The following is a 22,618-nucleotide window of genomic DNA, read 5'->3' as shown; positions in this document are numbered from 1 at the left end:
GGGCAGTCACTCTGGAAATCAGCCTGGAGATCCTCCAGACCTTGGGCATGGAGCCACCATATGACCCAGCTAGGCGGCTCCTTAGTCTTCACCCCAGGGAGCTAAAATCAGCCCACTGGAGAGAGAGAGGCACGCAGTGTTCACACAGCTCAAGTCCCAATAGCCAAGTTGGGAAACCTGTCCAGATGCTGGTCAACAAGAATGGATACAGAAAGCGGGGCCCCTCTACCCAGGGAGCTTTATCTAGCCATGAAGCACGAAGAGGTGGCACTGGCTGGTGAGTGGACAGAAGCACCATGCTGAGCTACAGAAGCCAGGCTCAGAGACTCAAGGGCCAGACGCTTCCCCTCACTTGGAAGTTAAAACAAAATAAGGGGGAAAAGTGGGGGGTGGTCCCTTGAAAACAGAAAGGGGATCAGTGGAGAGAGGAGTTTGAGGGGGAGGGAGGAGAGACAGGAAAAGGGAGGAACCGCAGAATGAAATGGACGAGCCATGGACGAACCATGGACGAGCCAGGCACCGCGGCACACGTTTGTAATCCCAGTGGCTCAGGAGGCCAAGGCAGGAGGATGGTGAGTTCACAGCCAGCCTCCACAACTCAGCAAGACCCCATCTCTAAATAAAAAAAAAGGGCTGGGGATGCCGGGGATGGGACTCAGTGGTTAAGCACCCCAGGGTTCCATAGCTGGTAACAACAACAACAACAAAAAGAATGGAATGGACTAAATGTTGCCATGTACATGGATAAAATACAGGAATATGCCACAGTGAGTCCCACCTTTACACGGTCTGCAAAGCACCGATTAAAAACAAGAACAAAAAGAGCAAATGGCAGGTAGACCTCAGAGTAGAGGAAGGGAGCTGGACGGGGGCAAGCCCTGGGGACTAACATGGAGCCTGTTCTCTTCCCCGCATGCATGACGACGGCAAAACGAATCCACTATTGTGTGAAACTATATGTCACCAGGGCAAACTTTTTTTTAAAAAAAGATATAAACAGAAAATTTTAAAAATGAACAGAAAATTTTAAAAATTTAAAAATCCCCGTGCTCTCTGCACACTCTAGTGTCGCCATGCTCCGGGCAGCCGCAGCAGCCGCAGGGGACACGGGGCTGTGGTTCTCTGGAAGTGCGCAGCCTGAGCAGCAGGACCACCCCAGGCCAAGGAAGAGACAAGGACAGAGACAGAGGCCGGGGTCCACTCTCCGGAGGGCGGCAGAGCCCCACGCTTCCTGAGTTTCACACCAGGGTGCCCTCTGTGTGTGTGTGCTCCTCGGTGTAGACTCCTGAAGACCTTCTCACAGAAGCTCGTTCCCACACAGCCAGAGAACAAGGCCTCATTTGACCCCTGAAATGGTCTTTTTCATCTTCCACCAGACCTGGGGGCTTACTGAGTAGGAACGGGAGGGCTCAGGCCGCGTGGGCTGCCAACAGGCAGTCACCTGTCACCAGCTAAAAAGACCACTTCACGCGCTTCCAACAAACACCCATAGAACACTGAGCCAAAGAAAGTCCTGCAGGTTCTCTCCTGCAGACTCGGGTGGCTGTATTGTGTGTCACTTCCCAAACGTCAATCATCAGTTATACAGAAAGAAGACAACCTATGGCCCTCAAATAAGGGATGGCTTTGTGTTTTACTAGAATTGGGAAGATTCCTCTGCAAAGAGTGAGCGAGAAAGGAGAACAGAAAAGGAGAGGTTTAGGGGTTTGCAGGAGAACTCTGAGGAGGAGAAATGAGAAAGTCCAGAACCACTCCAAGCCCACGCTCGCTGCAAGACCCAGCAGATGTGCAGTTTGCATCTGCCCAACTGAACGGAAAGCTGCGTCCACTCAACAGCCTGCCCAGGGAGACGGCAGCTGCTGTACTTGTGCCCACAGAGCTTGGGCGCACTGGGGTGGCCTTTAGGAGTGGCTCTGCAGGCCCTGGAGTGCTCTGCAGTGCCACCGAGCCCTGCAAGGACAAGGAGGAATCAGCTGCATCACCAGGAGGGAGGGCCCAGGGCCACCCGACGACCCCAGTGTGTGACACTGGAACAGGCAAGACCACTGAGCCCGTGAGAAGATGTGGTTGCCAGGGGCTGGGATTGGGGACAGAGCAGGCAGAGCTCAGGGGGTCTGTAGGCAGGGACATTCTTGCTCTGTGTAACACTTTACTGGCCGACACATCTCTATGCGTTTGTACCCATGGAAGGCACAGCAGCCAGGGTGGACTTTGATGCCAACTGTGGACTCCGGGTGGTGCTGACATGCCACACACTGGCTCCTGGACTAGCAAACACGCCTCTGAGGGACAGTGGGAGGCTGTGCGCGTGGGACAGGAGGTTTATGTGCGCCGTGTACCTCCTGCTCAGTTTTGCTGTAAAACGACTTGCTTTTTTTTTTTTTTTTAAATGATCTGTTTAAAAATTTCAAGAGGTCAAGAGGGAAGGAAGAGGAGAAGGCAGGACGCGAACACCACCTACAACCTTACGAACTTTTCTGTTTGGCTGATAAGTGCCATCAGTCTCCTCTCTACCATGTACACTGCCCCTAATTTAAGAAGATCAAGGGCAATTTTATGTCACAACAGAAAGCAGAATGCAGACGGTCTAGAAAGAAAAGGACTTTTTCTCAAGATGAAGTAAGTAGGTGAGTGGGCTTCCTTTGACATTTCTGTTGCAGATCAGTGAAAGTCTTCCTGCACACAGGCACTAATCCAGCCATGCCTCGCAAATTACCAACCCACAGCACAGTGAAACCAGAGGTAAGAAATTGTGCAGACCATAACCTCAGTTTTATTAGCAACCTTTTAAACCATTAAATGACCTAAGTCAATTTTCTTATGTAAATCCTAAATATGCCTCGCCAGCGACCTGCCAAAAGATAAATTGAGTCTGAGCGTGTTGATGTGCAAATTCCACCTATTTTATGAGGACGGCTGACCTTGTGAGGTACCACATTACATGGTGCCTCCACCTGAGGCTCCTTGAAGGGTACTAAAAGGTTGAGCTGCCACAGAACATCTCCACTCTGCCCTTTTTAGGAAATGACTCCTTAAACACGGGCCAGACAGGAAAGACGGGGACTATCTTCAGGAGATAATAACTCAAGTGTGAGAATGTGGCTTCCCACTAGTAATCGAGCAGAGGTTATTGTCTTGTATTGACTACTTGGAGCCTTAGCCCTGGAAGGGAAAAACATAGGTCTCTTCTAAACTGGAGTTGAGGGTAAAGGTCAGCTTGGTGGCAGGTAGCAAGAGATGCTATCCCACAAATTCAGACCACAGCAATTAGGGAACTCATAGTTACTGCTGGCCTGGGGACCCCAGGAATAGATGGAACCTCCGTGCCAAGACTCCGACTTTGATGCAAGCTTAAGTGTTTACTAATTCAAACCTCTAAAATAACATTTTCCCCACATAACTAAGTAGAGCTCAATCCCTGTCTCTATCTTATAAAGGATGGAATTTCCTAAGCCAATGTGATCTTGATGCTAAGGGGGTCAGGATATACCACCCCAAACTATGGCCCCTTGCATTTAGTAAAAAAAGGGGGGGGGCTCTGACCTCCTGCCAGCTTGTCTCCTGAAGCAGGTCATAGGACAGTGCTCTGGTCTTCCCCACCAGAGGCCACAAAAATGGATCTCCCAACACCCAGCAGAAAGCATTTGGGGACAGAATGGGTACTAGTGGGGCACCCTGCACTTGGTCACTACTGTCAGGCCACACCCTCAGCCCAGCAATCCCAATGCCAGGCCGCCCCAAAATAGGCACTCTTCCCTCTTTCCGTGGGTCTTCATTTTGGAGGTGACTATATCACACAAAATCTACAATAAATAAACTTGGTGACTTTTTATCAATCTGTGCTTTGCCATGAACCCAGTGCCAGGTGAGACAAGAACTCTCTTCTCCCTACAATACACCTCCAAAATGCGGGTCACACTGGACCGGTGCTTGTCCCTGGGGGGTCCTAGGAACAGGAAGGAGCGCCCCCCTGCACACAGAGGTGGCCGACCGTGGCCACACCCAGCGGCAGGGTCCACCTACTTGAGAACTGGATGGAGAAGCCCGACTTGCTGATGAAGAAGTCGCTGTCGAACTGCAGCGTGAGCGAGTTGAAGGTGCTGTGGATGTCCTCGGGCAGCGCCGAGCCGCTCCACTCCTTCAGGAGGATGCTGCTGTCCAGCGGGCCGTCCCACACCTTGAGGATGTCGTGTGCCAGCTCCGTGTCGAACACGATGAAGTGGAGGCTGCAAGACAGAGCACAGCTGTCCACGGGCTCCCTGCTGTCCCTGCCCGGCACCACACCCCAGAGACTTCAGGAACCCGCTGCACCCTCCCAGCCCCTCCAGTGGTGCAGAAGGGACTGAAGGGACTCACGTGTGCATTAGCACACAGCATGAACTCCTCAGTGTGTCGGGCTGCAGAGAAGCCGGGCTATGGCCAGCGCCATCCATTAAGGGCTGCAGCCTTTCCGTTGGGATTGGGTCTCTCTATGATGGAATCCAGCCTGCACTAACCCTAATGAAGGTGGAAGTCCCTTCTTCCTAGGCTGACCTAGGTTTTCCTGACCTGGTGTTGTTCCTAAGGTGCCCGGCAGGTGGCAGCACGCACAGCGGGGAAGGATGCCCTGGCCACCTGGTTCCACCCAGCACAGTCCCCACCGGCATCCACACAGGCGGCCCAGGGGTTGTGTTTCTCTCTATACATTTTATCTTCAGAAGAAGACATTATTTTAAATCAGCACAATGTCAGGAGTGCCTAGTGCAAATCCCTTCCTGCAACGCCTAACACACTTGCATGGGGCTTGCAGGTGTTCCGGGGCCCCTTGGACCTTCCCCTCCTGTGGCAGTCACTCAGACCCAGCCCCACGGGTAGCCCTGTCTATGCAGGGCAAACAGAGGGCTAGCTAACATCCCATCCAAAGTCGCTATTTCCTGAGAGTGTGGTTTATAGTTTTTCATTTTCTCCTTATTGCCCATGGACTGTAAAGGAGGTAAAAATAAATACAGATGACACAAAAACTACATAAATCTCAATGACTTCAGGTTGCTCATATCAGGTATACAGAGCATACCTATCTGATCTGTGTAAGCAAGAATGTGTAGTGTATCTTTAAATGTTCCACATAAAGAAGTGTACAGGGTATAGCGCACATGTTATCCACCAATACCAGTGTCAACATTCTGCCCGATTTGCATCAAATCTTTTAAAAAATAAAATTGTATAGATATGCCCATGCCTGCTCTCCAGGGCATCTGGCCCTGCACCCAGCCAGCTCTTTGCATGTGCCATTCCCAGGTGAGCTTCTGAAGTGCCCGCATGTGTCATGAGAACACTGCCCGAGTGGCACCGGGGCTCCATGTGCTTGCTGGGGGCACACAGTCCCCGTCACAAGCCTGTGTGTGCCTGCCTGATTTACAGCCAGCGCTTGCCTCCATTAAGAGTGTCATGAGAGTCCTGCACACTAAACATGTGGAATTTTTTTACTTTAAAAGCATGAGTTCTGTATTTTTCAGCCCTCTACTGTAGGATGCAAAGTTTTTCTGCACTGTGAAGCATGGTGCCGCCATGGACCTTCCGCATCACTGATCTGAGGGTCTTTCTAGGTCTGGCATAAGACAGTGGCCCTGTTGCTTTCCCTGGTGACTCTGACTCCTTCAGTTCACCATGATGAGCAAACGCCCCAGTTTGCCAAGACCTGATGCTGGATGAACAGCAGCAGCCAAGCAGGGCTTGGATCTCTCATGGTCTCTGGTTATTTATGAGGTTGATCATCTTGGTGTGCCTGTTTATAGAGTTCAACAACCCAACAAGTATTTATTGAGTACCAGCTGTAAACAAGCCCCCTTCTGGAACTGTGGATATACCATTGAACTACACAGCCTGCCTCGGGGAGCTTACGTTGCAATGAGAGGAGAAAGAAACAGCCACCAACGAACATGTGAAGAGAGTTGCACGTGAGTAGGTGTAAGTGCAACGAAGAGAGAGAGAGAGCAAGCGGACTGAGGGCACTGGGATTGCCTAGACGGGTGGGGGGCAAGTGAGGGAGACACACCTCCTGGGTGGTGAGGTTAAGTGGGTGAGGCCGAGAGGCCGCAGCGCCCCTCTAAAGAAGGCAAGAGCTTGTTTAATTCCACGTGAGGAAGAGCTAAGGAAAGCAATCCCTGCGGGGGGCATGGTTCTGCGCTCACCCAGTGTGGCCAGAGCAGAGGGAGAGGGACTGAGGAGGGAGACGGAGATTAGAGAACCATTTTGTCTTCTGCGCTGGCTGATAAACCAAGGCACCATTTCAGTGAAGCATTTATCTCACCAACAATTTTTAAAAATTACTCTGCTTGCTCTGGTGACCACATACTTTCAAAGAAAATGTAGACTCTGTGACCTGCTTGGGTAATCCAGCAAGACTGCCCTTGTGTGGACATGTCCATGGAGGCACTGAGAGGTTGCGAGACTCTGGGCGCAGGTGGAGGAAACTGGACCCATGAGGCGTGAGCAAGAGGGGGCAGGGCCACTATGGCCCAGGAAACCAGAGAGACAGAGCTGCATCCCCTGGTGGAGAATGGGAGCAGGTGGAGCATGAGCTGAGCCCGCAGGGACCAGCACCGTGCCACCAGCCGGTGGAGCCCAGGCTTCTGCAGGGGCAGCCAAGAGGGGACTGTTCACCCCAGGCGGGAGCTGCAAAGAGAAGTCTGGCTGAGGTGACGCAGAGGTGACACACATGTGCATCACCAGCAAATAAATGGCTTCTAAACCTGGGACTAAATAAAGCCATCAGAGGTCACAGGTGGAGAACAGAAAGGGACCACAGACCTGGGTGTCTGATCAGCACGTCAGGTCTACAACGAGCTGTGGGTGTGCTCCGCCTCCTCAGGCACTGCATACTCAGATCATGTTCTCGCCGAAAGGCTTCTTCACCTACCTTTATCATGTTAAGACAAAGCTTTCTACTTGTCCTGCTAGGAAAGTGTATGGGGTTTGCTTTACTTTGTTACACTGATTGTGGAAAAGCAATCAGTTCCATTAAATTATTCTTCAATTTATATGTTGAGGAAAAAATAATAATGCTCATTGGTTTACATCTATGTAGATAAGCATCATTATATTTTCTTGATATATAAATCAAATGAACTATAGAGTTAAGCATTTAATTTTTCTGTCTTGTTTTATATTTATCCTTTGACAGAAATGTTATTTTAGTCTTATTAAAAGAATTGCTTTCTTTTCTTTTCTTTTTTTTTGGTCTGGAATATTTTTCCTATATATTTGCATAAAATGATCTTTTATTTTTAAAAATGTTCTAAAATAATCTCTACTGTATAGGTACATCTCTATTTTCATTCCAAATATCAACTGCTTGGGCCTCCTATATTTTATCTTAATAAGTGTGCTCAGTTGTTTCTCAACTTTATGTTTATTAACTACCTTTATTGTTACTTTCATTAATTCATTTCACTATATTTGGTGTTTTTCCATTTTTACTTCCTTGAATTTATACTATATTCAAGCTTCCATTATCTGAATGTTTGAATATTAAGACATAAAAAATTCATGTTTTTTATCATTCTAGAAATTCAGATTTGCAACACTGTGGAATTGACTTTTTATAATGCATGTGTGTAGTATTTCAATAAGAACAAAAACACTAAAAGAAGGAAAAAGTTAATTTAAATGATTGCTCTGTATAAACTTATGGCCCTACAATTTAAGGGGTTTCCTTTCAAGGATAAACATAAATTACCAATATTGAATCAAGCAGATCAATACTGACAAATACTGAGAAATACACATCTTAGAATTATAAAAGTATCTTAAAATTGGTGATGAATTTAAAACATGAAAAATATCCAAAAATGGGACTAAGGATTCAGTAAATATTAATATTTAGAAATGCACTTATCAATATAGATAACAAAAGTTTTGTTCTGGATATTGGTGAAGGACAATGAGGCTCACTATAACACATTCTAAACAATATTTTTCTGGAGTCAATGCCTCTGCAATGAGTCAGGTAAAAAGGCATCAGATTCAGAAAAAATATCTCTTATTTGTAGATGACATGATTGTGCATGTAGAAAACATTTAAATCTAGAAACTTTTAGAATCAACCAGTTCACATTTATGTAAGAAAAATATAAAAATAAAAATCGATTTCCATATAAAAGCCATAAACAGAAAATTAAAAAAAAAAAAAAAAAACAATACTACCTACATTATCATCCCAAAGCATCCTATAGCTAAGATTAATTCTAACCAAAATGTGCAAGGCCTTCACACAGAACACTGAAAGGTACTACTGAGGCAAATCACGGGAGACCAAATAAATGGAGCAGCACATCGTACAGGGAATCCTGGCAATTTCTTTTGTGGAAAACGTCTTTCCGAAATTCATACAGAAATGAAGAAGGTCAAAATCAGCCAGGCATCTATGTAAAGAAGAGTGGATCTTAGTATCAGCTATCAAGACTTTTATAAAGTAGGTAAGTGATTAAGATGGAAAGTGCTGCACGTAACTGACCAAGATACCAATGGTTGGGATACAGTGCAGAAACAGACCGACTCTGATATAACTGTCCTGCTTATGACCAGAGGTCCACTCCAGTTCAACGAAGAAGAGGTGGACTTCAACAAATGCTCCACTGAACTCCACACAGGAGCGGGATGGGAGGGGACAGCAACCTACAGGAAAACCTGGGGTCGTATCTGCACAACCTTTGGAAGTCCAGATCTTTCCTTCAAACAGAAAACCACTAAGAACCATCAGGACAACTACATGATAAAGCATTTAAATACAGATCAGAAATTCAGGAAACACAAATAAAAATCAGTGAAAACAAATCCAACATTAAATGAAAAATCAGTGTTTAACAGAAGAAAACATCCGGATACAGGAAAGACCAAAGAGCATAGGAACGAAGGTGTGAAATACGCAATCAATGAAGGTTGCCTTCAGGAAAGGTAGGCACAGGTGGAAACTAACAAGGAAGACAGCCTGATGCAGAATGGGGGCAGTGGACTTTAGGAGCAGGGCATCAGAGGGTGCTCAGAGGGCCACTCAACATGTAAGAGGCGTGGGCCTTGATCAGTCTCCAGGAAGCGCAATGGAAACTCCTGCGGCCCCCAGGTGCTGAGTGGGAATCAGCCAAGGCGGAGTGCTGAGAAGGTGGAGAGCCTAACCCTGAGACGGAGTGGAGACAGGTCTACAGTGACTGGGTGATGGTCCGCCACTGCCCAGGGAGCCTGCTCCAAGGGCTACCTGAGAGCCACACAGGTCACCTGCACCTACCAGTACGCCTCAGCACCCGGGCGCAGCTCCAGCTTGTAGCCACCCCAAGCTGATGAGAGCAATCGCAGCACCCAGCACCCCCCAGGGTGGGTACATACATCACAGCACCCTCATGCACCCGAGCAGATGGACACCAGGGAGTGAAGGCCGAGGAGATGAAGCCAGACATAAAACCAAGCACTGAGTGTTTCCATCCTGTATGAAGTTCAAATTCAGCAACACTCATTTGAGGACAGAATAGTGAGCATCCTGGAGGAGGAATGGTTTGTGTAGGAATGACAGGCTCATCTTGGTCCTGATGAGGTTCTCTTAGTCTAGTGACATGAGGCTGTACTTTCTGTGAACAAACTGCACTCTCATAATTTAGGCAGTTTTACGCACATGTATTATGTGTAGTAGAACTTTTATGAGCAAACAAACGTGCACCCTGGTGCCATGAGTTTGGGATCTTGGAAAAGATTTTGCAACTCCAACAGAAAATATGGTAAGACAAAATTAAATATTGAGAAAGTAAGAGTCACTTCTCATTCAAATGAAAAACTACTGCAGTCAAAATGACCGATAGTGAATGACCAGGGGGACAAAGTTTAAAAATTGAGTAGAATATGGTCCCATCCTAGGGCACTCTGAGTCGTGTCAGATGCTGGTGTTCGAAGGAAAAACCCCCACACTGCAGGGCTGGGGAGGCTCCTGTGGGGCCAGGAGAAAAGGGCAGGGGAGTAAGTGGGGAGGGAAGTGCAAAGGGAGGGTAACAGGCTAAAGATGCACACACATGCAAATGGCAGGAGCAGCCCAAATAAAGCTGTCTACAAACACAGCAGATTAAACATTTTAAAGAGTTTTCTTTCCCAGCCACAGTGGCAAAGGCTACAGGGGCTGCCCAGACTCAGTGAGAACACGGAGGTGTGGCTACATTTTCATGGTCTAGTGTGGTCAACGTGTTCTCCTTCTGAGGCACTTTGGTTATGGCTGTGTGAATTCAAATGTGCAGGCACAGCAAGTGGCTAGAGAGCCCTCCTGGAGAGAACTCTTGAGAGAGAGGCTGGGAGGACATTACTCCTAACAGTGAAAAAAATAAAAAAACAACCTGAGTATCCAAAAGGCTATTGTTTACATATGTTAGAGTATGTTCAGGCAATTAAATATGACTCAACAACTACATAGACTGAAGTAGAATTCAAAGTAAGGTCATAAAAATGTGGCCATGTTTACTAACTAAAAAAAAAAAAACAACCCTTCAGAATAATATTATAGTATGATACTGTTTTTTATAAAAACATATAGATAAATATACAAATCAAATGTTATATTTGAATTTACATAAAATATTGTAAAAAAATATACCATATTTTCAACAAAGTCTTTTTTGGTTCAGAGGATGGGTACAAACTTCTTTTAGGGTTTTTATTTTTCTACAGTACTTTGTTATATCAAAACAAAGAGAAGTGGTTAACCTTAGAGGCCATTCCAAAGACCTTGAATTTACCGTGCATTTGAAGAGCAGGCAAAATGGTTCAAGTGTCCACAGAAGTCATGGGCATTGACAGATGGAAAGGTTTGCACTGGAACACGTGGAAATGTCTTGCCATTTGATTCAGCAAGTCATTTTGTAGGGATTTGTTGTATGGAATTAATTATAAAAATAGGCAAACTTGACTTATAAGACTTTTTGACATATCATTATATATAGTATCAAAAACTAGAAATATAAACACTCAACAGAGGGACAGTGTTTAATTACACGTGCCCACACTACAGGATAGTTTTTAAATTTGCATCTGCACTAAAGATGTATAGACCTTATTATATTCCTTAAACACTACAGTACACTGACTCATATCTCATATTGCATTAGGCATTGTAGAAGTCGGCAGTATTTGGGGGCACGTGTGCAGGTTATTACCTGTAGATTCTGTGCCGATTTGTATATGGGACTTGAGCCTCCAAGGATGCTGGTATCTAACATGGGGTCCTGGAACCAGCTAATTACCTGAAGATCAACCCCCCCACACCCACTAGGGGAGGATAACAGGCATGAACAGGAGCCAGAGGCGCAGGAGATGGGGGAGGGTCTGGAGTGTGTGGGCAGGTGTGAACTGGGGGAGCTGGGATGCAGCTGAGGTTGGGACCTGGACCAGCTCCCACTCTCCCCTGTGCTTTCCATAGCCTGAGACAGCTCCAGGAGTGACCCGGGCTTTCGCGCTCACTTTCTGCAGGCTGGATGTGAGCCTCACTTCTGAGCTCCCCTGCGCTCACCTTCCTGCCTCCCTGGCTGCCACCAGGTCTCCAGTCCTTCTCCAGGGCTCCCTCCAGGTACAAGGTGAACCTCACTTCCCTGACATCACTGTGTGTTTCTTAGGTGCACTTTCAACTTCCTAAGACACCTCCCTCTTTAGACAATCCAATTTGATGAACTGTCCAGTGAGTGCATCCCTGGGACTCAGGAGGCAGCTCAAACACACACCTTGCTGCCTCTGCAGGAACTGAGTGGCAGACGCCAGAGCCGGTCATTGAAGACCTTCGACAGGAGACTGGTCAGATGCTGAGGACAGTGTGGGTGGTGTGCGACTGTTAGTGCCTTCACACAGAGACTTGGGGACAGAGCATAACAGCACCTTTGTCCCTCTCACACTTCCTGGTGGGTTAGTGTCCCTTGATAAAGGTGAGCCATGCCCTTGGAGACGTCTAAGTGGGGTAACAGGTGGCAATGGAAATCGTGTGTAGGAGAACCTTGCAAGCTAAGGTGCTCACTGGTTCCTTCCTCTGCCTCCCTCCCTGCTCAGTGGCTGGTGAAGGCAGCCACACCCAGTGGCCTCTCCCTGGCTAATAGGATCACCCAAAATTTCTCCTCTCCCTTCCCACCTTCCTCCCCTGGTCCCTTTCCTCTACTGATCTCTCTTCAGTTTTCATGAGATTGCCCATCTCTTTCTTTTCCATTTTTCTCCCTAGCTTTAACATACGAGAGAAACCTTACAGCACTTTTCTTTCTGAAATTGGCTTATTTCACTTAATATAATGTTCTTCAAGTTCAATCTATTTCCCTGCAAGTGACATAATTTTATTTTTTCTTTTAGGGCTGAGTGAAACTCCACCGAATATATACATCCACATTTTCTTTTTCCATCCATCCATCGAAGGACATGTAGGCGTTCCACAGTTTGGCTATTGTGAATTGTGCTGCCATGAACATGACTCTGCATGTGTCACTGTAGAATGATGACTTTAATTCTTCAGGATAACTGTCAAGGGGTGATAGAGCTGGCTCATATGGTAGCTTCATGCCTAGTCTTTTGATGAGCCTCTATATTGATTTCCCACTGTGGTTTTACTAATTTACAATCCCACCAACAGTGTAAAGTGTTCCTTTTTCTCTGTATCCTCTCCAGTATTTCTTATTGTTTGTATTCTTGATGGTTGCCACTCTAACCTGTAACTGGAATGAAATAAATCTCAGTGTAGTTTTGATTTGCATTTCCCTAATTCATAATGATGTTAAACATTTTTTTTTCATATATTTGTTGGTTGTTTGTATTTCTTCTTCTGAGAAGTGTCTGTTTAGTTAATTTATTCATTTATTAATTGTTTTTTGTTGTTGTTGTTAATTTGTTTGTTTACCAGGAATTGAACCCAGGGGTGCTTAACTTCTGAGCCACATGCTCAGTCCTTTTTACATTTTATTTTGAGACAGTGTCTGGCTAAGTTGATTAGAACCTTGATAAGTTGCTGAGGCTGGCTTTGAACTCATGATCCTCCTGCCTCAGCATCCTGAGCCCAACTGGGTTATTTTATTTTTTATATATAATCTGGATATTATATATAAATCCATATACAATATAATATAACCTGGATATATATATATAAATATATATTTATATAATCTGGATATTAACCTTCAGTCAGAAGAGTAGCTAGCAAAGATTTTCTCCCATTCTTTAGGTTCTCTTTTTATGTTCTTAATTGTTTACTTTGTTGTGCAGAAACTTTTACTTTGATGCCATCTCATTTATCAATATTTGCCATTATTTCCTGAGATTTAGGAGTTCTATTGAGGAAGTCATTGCCTGTGCCTATATTTTGAAATGTTGACCCTAAGATTTATTATAGGAGTTTGTGAAGGATGAGAGAGAAGGGTCTAGTCTCATTCTTCTACACATGATTATCAGTTTTCCAAGCAACATTTGTTAAAGAGGCTGTGTTTTCTCCAATCTATATTTTTGGCTCTCTAGTCAACTATCGGATGACTGTATCTGTGTGAGTTTGTCTCTGTGTCTCCTACTCTCTACTATTGGTCCATGTGGCTGTTTTTATATCAGTTCCATGAAGTTTTGGTTACTGTAACTCTGTAATATTGGTATTGTGAAGTCTCCAGTATTGCCATTTTGGCTTAGAGTTGCTTTGGCTATTCTGGGTCTCTTATTCTTTCAAATAAATTTTAGAACTGGTTTTTTTTTGTTGTTGTTGTTGTTGTTCTGTGAAGAATGTCACTGGTATTTTGATGGGGATTGTATTGACTCTGTACATTGCTTTTAGTAATATAGTCATTTGAACAATATTCTGCCAATCTATGAACATGGAAGACCTTTCCATCTTCTGAGGTCTTTTTCTTCAGTGTTCTATAGTTTTTATTGTAGGGGTCTTTCATTTCCTTGGTTAGAATTATTCTTAGGTATTTTATTTCCTTTTGTGAAGTTATTTTGAATGGGATTGTCTTTTCTGATGGCTTTCTCTGCAGATTCATTATTGGTATACAGAAAATCTATTGATTTTTGTATATTGACTTTGTAATCTGCTACTTTGCTGAACTTATTTATTAGCTCTAATAGTCTTGGTGAAAATTTTGGGATTCTAAGTATAATACCGTATCATCTGCAAACAGTGATAATTTGACTTCTTCCTCTCCTATTTTTATCTCTTGCATTTCCTTCTCTACTCTAATTGCTGTGGCTAGAATTTCTAGCACTACATGAAATAGTAGTGGTGAGAGTGAACAACACTTGTCTTCTTCCAGATTTTAAAGGAAATGCTTTTGTTTTAATCTCTAATATTATTAATTTAGGTCTTCTCTTTTGATTCTGATTAATTTGGCTAAGGGCTTATCAATCTTGCTTACCTATTTCAAAGAACTAACTCTCCATTTCACTTATCCTTTGTATTTTTTAAACCTCAATTTCATTGATTTTGACTCTGATCTTAATTATTTCCTTCCTTCTACTAGTTTTGTATTTAATTTGTTCTTTTTTTCCAAGTGCCTTGAGATGCACCATTAGGTTCTTTATTTTGGGATCTTTCTGATTTTTTTATAGATACTCATAGCTACAAACTTTCCTCTAAGCTCAGCTTTCATAGAGTCCTAGAGGTTCAAGGTTCTATTCTTGCTTGATTATAAGAATTTTTAAATTTATCCCCTGATTTATTATATCACCCATTCATCATTCACAAGTATACTTTTCAATCTCCATGTGTTTACGTAGTTTCTGTACCTTTTTGTTGTTGTTCATTTCTAATTTTATTCCCTTATGATCTGATAAGATGCAAGAAATTTTATCAACTCTTTTTTTTGTATTTGCCAACAGTTTCTTTGTGGCCTATATATGGTCCATTTTTGGAGAATATTCCATTAGCTACTGAGAAGACATGTTATTCAGCTGGTGTTGAATGAAATTTTCTACTGATACCTATTAAGTCCTTTTGACTAATAATATTTTTTAGGTCCCAAGTCTTTACTGAGTTTATGTAAATGACCTATCTATTTATGAGACAGCTGTGTTGAAATCACCTAGTACTACTGTCCTGAGGTCTCTCTTAGTCTTTAATATGAGTAGTGTCTCTTTTATGTAATTAGGTACACCAACATATGAGGAATACTTACTGCTGTTGTATCTTCCTGTGGGATTGTTCCCTTTACCCTTGACCTAAAGAAGCTAACTTATTTTTCTCTTTGGATTAATTATCACTTGAAGTCTGTTTTTTGGATATGATAGTAGCTACGGCTGCTCATTTTCAGTCTCCGTTTACATGGTACATGGGTTTCCATCCTCTCACTTTCAGCCTGTGGCTGTCTTTGCCTGCACGGTGAGTCTCTTGCAAACAACCTATCAATGGGTCTTGTTTACTAATCCATTCTGACAGCCTATGTCTTTTAGGTGAAGAGTTTAGAACATTTATATTCAATCTTGTTATAAAGAGATATCTATTAATTTCTGTCATTCTGATTTACTTATAACATTTAACTTGGTCCTTTTTTATTTATTTAGATACACTTCAAGTGAGAGTTGTTCATTTGTGACCTCTGGGGTCTGTTTTTAATTTCTTCGGTGTGGAGTATTTCTTTAAGCGTTTTCTGTAGTGCTAGCTTAATAGTTATCAATTCTTGTAGTGTCTCCTTTGATCCTGAGGATATCTCTTTCAGATCCATATGATCCAGAACAAGATACAGCTATCTTGGTTGACGGTTATTTTACTTGAGGACCTGGAACACTTACTCCGAGCCCTCCTGGGTTTTGAGTTTATGCTAAGAAATTGTCTATAATTCTGAATGGCTTACTTCTAAACATGACCTGACATTTTTCTCTTGAGGCTTTTAAAAATCTATTTTTGTTCTATATGTTGGAATTTTAATTATAATGTGTCATGGGAGTTTCTTTATTGATATTATCCATTTAGGGTCCTGAACACATCCCATACCTGGATATTCATCTCAGTCTTAAGGTCTGGAAATTTTTCTGTTATTATTTCCCTTCAGAGATTATCCATTCCCTAGGCTGCATCTTACAGCCCTTCTCAACTCCAGTGATTCTTAAATTTGGTTTCTTAATGTCGTCTCAAAGTTTTAGTATATTCTGATCATGGTAACTTGTTTTGCTTTCTTTAATATGTCTGAATGTTCAAGGCTCACCTCTTTGTCTTCAAACTCTGGGATTCTGTCTTCAGCATGGTCTACTCTATTAGAGTGATTCTTAACTGAAAATTTTATTTGATTTATTATGTCTTTCATTTCTAAGATTTTCTGTGATATTTTTTTCAGTCTCTCTATACCCTTATTGAGTTTCTCATCTTATCCTGTACTGACTTTCTTAATTCATTCAGTTGTCTCTGTGCTCTTTCAAAATTCATTGATTATTTTTATAATCATTCTTGTGAACTCTCTATCTGATATTTGATCCACTTCAATATCTTTGCAGTTAGCTGCTGGTGAATTATGAACTTTAATAGGTGTCATGTTATCTTGTGTTTTCACTTTTCCTTTATAGCTATGTTGTGTTTTATGCATCTTTTGGGACAGATTTCTCTTCCACTCTTTTTGGGCCATGGCCTGCTATGATCTAGATTAATTCCCCCTCATAGGTGTGGCAGTCACAGCCTTTGTGTTAATTCTGCTTTGTTGTAGGAGTGGGTGTCCACGACTGGGACCTTAGGCCCAATCCTAGTCATTCCTACCTGGGGCCTGATCATTGGTTTGAGATCTCCTCCTCTATTCTCTAAAGCATTGTTGAAATTTGGGTGTGGCTAATTTGTATGTGAACCTGTAGTGTCCTGTGGATTCCCAGCTCCTCACTAGACGAAGAAGGCAGTGAAGATGGTGAGACCACTCCATCGTGATCCTAGTGAGAGGGGAAGACCAACATGCTGTTACTCCTGGTGTGAACAAGTCTGCCTCTCAATTCAGCAGCTATTCCCAGTTTGTGCTCTGCGCACACCTATTAAGGCTCCAACCGGGATCAGGATAAACACCCAGTAGAGGAAGATCTGTTGCCTTCTGTTTTCCTCCTGAGTTTTATCTAGGGATCTCCAAAGCTGATCAAAAGTAGATTAACTTTTTTTTTTCTTATAAATGTTTCCTGTATCTTCACACCAGATGGCATCCACCTTCCATGGCCTGGCACTGGGAAAATCCAACCCAGGACACACCTGGAAGATGAGGGTCATCAATGTATGCATGTGTTACTTTGTTTTAAGTCTGAATTAAGGATAGTTTTGACAATACTGCATAGTATTATTAAGAAGACTAACCTTAGTCCATATCACCAAATACAACTCCCTGTGGACCCTTTGACCACAAGATGTTCAAGTTTGCTTACTAGACAGTTACACGTGCAGAGGAGCAGGAAACCCTCAGGAACACCATTCTCATGTGATTGTGTAGAGTAGCCTTTAAGGGAATTGCTGAAAGTCTTCCTCCTCGTGTCCCCTTTCTTACATAAATCATAACTGTGCTCAGCAAGAAGTGCATTGAGGGTCTTAGAGAAGCATTCGACCCATAATAGGACTCAAGTTACTGCCATACCTTGTTGTTAGACTTTCAGCTACTTTTTCCATAGGTAACTGCTTTATAGCATTTATGTTAAAATTTGAAACATGACCCACATAACCAATAACTATCATGGGGTTTTCTATTTTTTTTAAATAAAAAGCCAAGAAATGTATGTTCAGAAGTTGCTCTGGGCCTCAATGACATCAAAGCAGGCCTGTAAGAATGGGCCTAGAGAACTAAAAGCAGCCCTTTTTCATTCTTTAATGTTATTTAAACATTCCTTGAGAATAAAATATATTTACAATTTTAAATATTAGTATAAATGTATAATGATAAAGTCTGTTTATCTTGGAGTCAGGTTCATATAACTTATATATTCCTCATTTTCAAATAAAAAAATTGGAGGTAATGTGGCTGTGTTACCTATGCAATAAGTGTGGTTAGTATCAGTATAGTAAGAAGTGTGAGTATCAGTATAATTTTAAGCCTAAAATTGGTGCATCTTGTGCCTTTAATCATGTTGCCTTCCAAACCTCCATACTAAACGTTGGACACATTTTCTTAACTAACAGTGACTCAACCACTGGAATGTCGTGCAGATGGAGTTGACCAGCGACTGAGTAAATTAATTATAAACACTGACGCTGCTCTCTTAACTCCCTTATTAGGAAGAGGTTCCTGCCTCAAGTTGGACAGGTAAGTTCATAGATTTGATAACAGGTACATCCAAATGTGAATGATACAGATGAGAAGAGAACTCTTGCAGCACACGGTGCTGTGTGAAGTGACTCTTTCCTGTGGTGCTGAGTGGTGAACAGCAGGCTCAGCTTGTTGGAGGAATTGTGCATGTTTGTTCCTTCTATCTATTCCTTAGTGATTCCCTCCTCTTTCTTATTCTCGTGCCAAGGGAGTTTTTAAAATATATCTTTTTATTTGCAGATGGACACAATACCTTTGTTTTATTCATTTATTTTTATGCAGTGCTATGGACCAAACTCAGTGCCCAACACGTGCTAGGCGAGTGCTCTGCCAATGAGCCCCAGTCCCAGTCTGCCTGGGAGCTTTAGATGGACCTGCAGAGTAAAAGTGTCTGCATTCAGAGGTCAGCAGTGCTCTGTTCTAATTCTAGGGAAATAGTTCACAAGGAAAACTGCAGGAAAGTGACCATTGAAATCTTCCTGGACGAAAACAGAGTCTGCTTACAGGAAGTCTTTTCATTAATCATAGATGTTTTCTACAACTTTTTCAAAATCAAAACCTGTAGAATTATTTTTATATCATTCAAAGTATACAGGAGTTAAATGTTGAAATTTTATATTTAGTTTTTTAGTTTTTAATTAATATTTTTTGGAATTGAAAATTGAATCCAGGGTGCTTAACCATTGAGCCAAAATCCAGCCCTTATTTTTTTTTCCTATTTTATTTAGAGATAGGGTCTCGCTGAGTTGCTTAGTGCCTCACTAAGTTGCTGAGGCTGGCTTTGAACGCCTGGCTTTGATCCTCCTGGGCCAGCCTCTTGAGATGCTAGGATTATAGGTGTGTACCACCATGCAAATGGATAAAGAAAATGTGGTATATACATTCCATACATACATGGAATATTACTTAACCTTACAGAAGAATGAAATTATGGCATTTGCCAGTAAATGGATGGAACTGAAGAACATCATGCTAAGTGAAATAAGCCAGTTCCAAAAAACCAAAGGCCAAATGTTCTCTCCAATATATGGATGTAACCCATAGCAGGAGGGGAAGCATAGAAGTTCATTCGATTAGACACAGGGAAATGAAGGGAAGGGAGAGGGGATGGGAATAGGAAAGACAGTGGAATGAATCAGACATGACCTTCTTATGCTCACATATGGATACATGATCAGTGAAACTCCACATTGTGTTCAACCACAAGAACAAAATCGTAATGGGTTGCACCCATGTATGTATGATAAGTCAAAATGCACCCTACGGTCATGTGTATCTAAAAACAACAAATAAAATAACGTAAACAAAAGTGGAAATAATTAGAAATAAAAAACAAAAGGACCAATCAAAGTCCTGCTTGTGCAGCTGCTATACGGATCGCATCAGGTATTGGCAGACAAGGGCATTTGTTCATCGTGAGTCTGTAAGTCGTCAGTCACAAGAGAAAGCAACTTAGCAACTGTTTATAAGCCAGACCTACAAAGATCCTCAGATCAGGGCTGCGGAATGTCCATGTGGCACCATGTGGCACGGTGAAAAAAAAGACTACGTATCCTGCAGCAGAGGGCTGGGAAATCAAGAACTCCCTTGTGCTTTTAAAGTGGATCAACAGAGCTCACATGTTCAGCCTGGAGGACCCTCATGACACTCTTAATGCTGGATGGAAACCTGGCTGCAACAAAGGGAGGGGAGGGGAATAAGAGGGACATAGAACGAAATGGTCGTAACTTTCCAGCCTTGCACTGAAAACACAACCAGAGTAACTCAGCATCACGTACAGCCCCTAGAATAGGATCCTAATTAGAAAAAGTTGTACTCCATGTAAGTATACTATGCCAAAATACTTCTACTGTCATGCAGAACTAAAAAGCAAGTAAATATAAATAAATAAAAACAAATAATAAAACTAAAAAAATGAAGAAATAACTAACATTTAATTTTATTTCTTTCAATAGAGAGTGATCGTATTGATTTTCATGAAAAATGCAGAATCCAAAATTTTGTTACTCAAATACATCTTGGTATTGCCCCAATACTTTGATAATTATTTAATTAACCATTTATCTTGAATAAGGACACATTAGTTTTTAAATGAGCTATTACAAAATAATATATGTGCATTTTTCAAATGCTTTGAGTTCTTTTTCTTGCTCCCCTTATGTGGTGGCAACGTGACCAAGTGGACAGTAAGACACACGGTTTCAGAGGAGCTAGTGCCAGAAGAAAGCCTCAGAGAACAAGGCTGAGTCCCCTATACCTTTTCCCATTTCGTCACATTATAAAGCTGCAGAATGACAAGTTTAACGGAACAGGGCGCCGTCTATGGACAGGGACAGCATCCCTGGTTCATCCTAGGTCATGGGCCCTGCAGCCCTGCACCCTGGCTCTGTCCTCTGACTGGCTTGCGCTGACCTGGGTCAAGACGGATTCAGACAGACCCAGTGCGTCTTCACTGGGCGCAGTGGCCTGGGGGCAGGTGCCAAGACCCAGGGCTCAGGGAGAGGCCTGCTGGAGTCCAGGGGTTTGGGAAACTAACTTTTACTGAGATTCACAAGCAACTTGGATGAAAGAGGAGAGTTGTGGAAGGCTGTGTCCTGCTCTCTGTGGAGAACTGTGATTAAAGAACGTGTTTTAAAGTTGCCCTTTTGCTATATGCTCTTATTTATCGCCAACTGCCTACTGGAACAGGGAGCACCTACTTTAAAACACTGCTTCTTGTTGGTTTAAGAAAATCATCCCAACACTTTGAACTGCCAACTGAAACAGAACGCTCTGTTTGAATATTTGCACTATTTTCTGTGTTAGTGATAGTCTTTTTTGGCGTGACTCTGGGATGTTCCAGTGCCTTCCTGATCTACCTCAAATACCTTGTTCCACTGCAAATGGCCAGGCCTCCCTCACACCTCTGTGGCGCCCCCTTTTTTGATCAGATCATTTGTTTCTCTTCCCATCAAGGGACGGGGAGCCCTTCTGTGCGCCTTGAGTCCTGTCTGGTCCCTGAGGCTGGCTTTGGTGACCGCACATCAGCAGAGGGCAGCAAGCAGAAGCTGAAACTTTCATTCCCTGCTGCTGAGGGCCCTCCACAGGACTGGACGCTGCAGGAAGGGCACTGGCAGGCGTGCTCTGGTCTTCCCAGGAGGCCAGAGGAGGCCAGGTTCCGGAGAAGGCCATGGGAACTGGTCCTGCTGAGCCCACCCAGATCTGAGCTGCACAACCACCCACTGATAGGGAATGACGACCACGCCTCTCAGCTCATTGATGAGATACTGACTTCACCTTGTTTCTGTCACTGTCACCAGTGATAACAGTATCACATGGCTTCACACATGATCTCAAAGGAGCAGCAGAGACGTGCGTGTGATCCCAGGGCACAGCCTTCCATTTTCCTCCTTCCGTGGACTCAGCGTGCTGTTCTCTCTCCTCTGTCCTCAAATCCCTGAGGCCAAGTCGCAGCACTTACCTGATGGTCCTCCCGGGGTCGGCCTCTATGACCCAGGTGCAGTGCAGGTTATTGTCATAAGGTGCTGGGTAGCCGGGGGACAGTATCCGTCCTGACGTGGCAGCGGGGATCCGACCTCCACACTCAGCTGTAAGACACAGACATGGGGAGTCACTCCAGGGGCTGCCCTTTCTGTTGAGCTCATTGATGAACAAAACCCTGAATGAAAAATCACCTCTGAGTTACATACATGAAGAAGTGCACCAACAGCTCCATCCTTTCTCCCACACCCCCAGCCCTTTCCTTGATACAAAGTCTTGGTCCTACAGGTCATTAAGGTGCGTGTGTAAAACAGCAGCACACCATGTGGTCATTCCCACAACTCTGTGCACACTGTCTCCACAGAGTGGCCGGGAAATGCCTTTCAAACTGGAGCACGCACAGGCACCTGCCCATCTCAGGAGTACGCACACGCTGCAGGGGGGTGAATCCTTGTCTCTGCAGAATGGTGGCCAAGCCACCCGCAGCAACACTCTCCACCTCTCCTCACCTGGCGGAGGCCTCACCTGCTTCCCGACTCACCTACGCAGGAAGGCACTGGTCTGTCCCACACCCTGCGGTCCCCACTCAGGCAGGTCAGGGTGCTGCTGCCATGCATGGCATAGCCTGGGTTGCAGCTGAACAGGACCACGGTGTCCGTGAAGTGGCCTTCATCCCGGATCCTGTAGCCATAGTTAGGGATGCCCGGGTCCTCACACTTCACTAGGTCAAAACCTGTGCAGAGAGAGGGAAGAGCGAACGTACTCAAGGTCAAGTGCACACCCCCTTAGGTTAAAGGAGGAACAAGCACTGCCCGAGGGCTCCCTGGGGTGCAGCAAGAAGAGGAAGAGGGTGTGGTCGTGAGGAGAGGGACTCGGGTCTCAGGAGGTCTCTGTGAACCACTCCTCAGAGCTGGGGGTTGGCTGCC

At 43.9% G+C, this 22,618-nt stretch overlaps 1 protein-coding gene across 1 annotated transcript in view; it reads right to left on the bottom strand.

Annotated features, from left to right (window-relative positions):
• Positions 1-22,618, bottom strand: part of Csmd1 (CUB and Sushi multiple domains 1) — a 1,338,703-nt gene that overhangs the window by 235,725 nt on the left and 1,080,360 nt on the right. Inside the window, exons 24-26 of the mRNA XM_071609340.1 lie at positions 22,234-22,425; positions 21,673-21,799; positions 4,024-4,226 (exon numbers count right to left, since the gene is read on the bottom strand). Coding sequence (XP_071465441.1) covers positions 4,024-4,226; positions 21,673-21,799; positions 22,234-22,425 — 522 coding nt within the window. The remainder of the gene's footprint in view (positions 1-4,023; positions 4,227-21,672; positions 21,800-22,233; positions 22,426-22,618) is intronic.

This window comes from Marmota flaviventris, chromosome 3 (genome assembly GCF_047511675.1).
Source record: "Marmota flaviventris isolate mMarFla1 chromosome 3, mMarFla1.hap1, whole genome shotgun sequence".
Taxonomy (NCBI): domain Eukaryota; kingdom Metazoa; phylum Chordata; class Mammalia; order Rodentia; family Sciuridae; genus Marmota; species Marmota flaviventris.
This window is presented reverse-complemented; position numbering and strand designations above follow the sequence as displayed.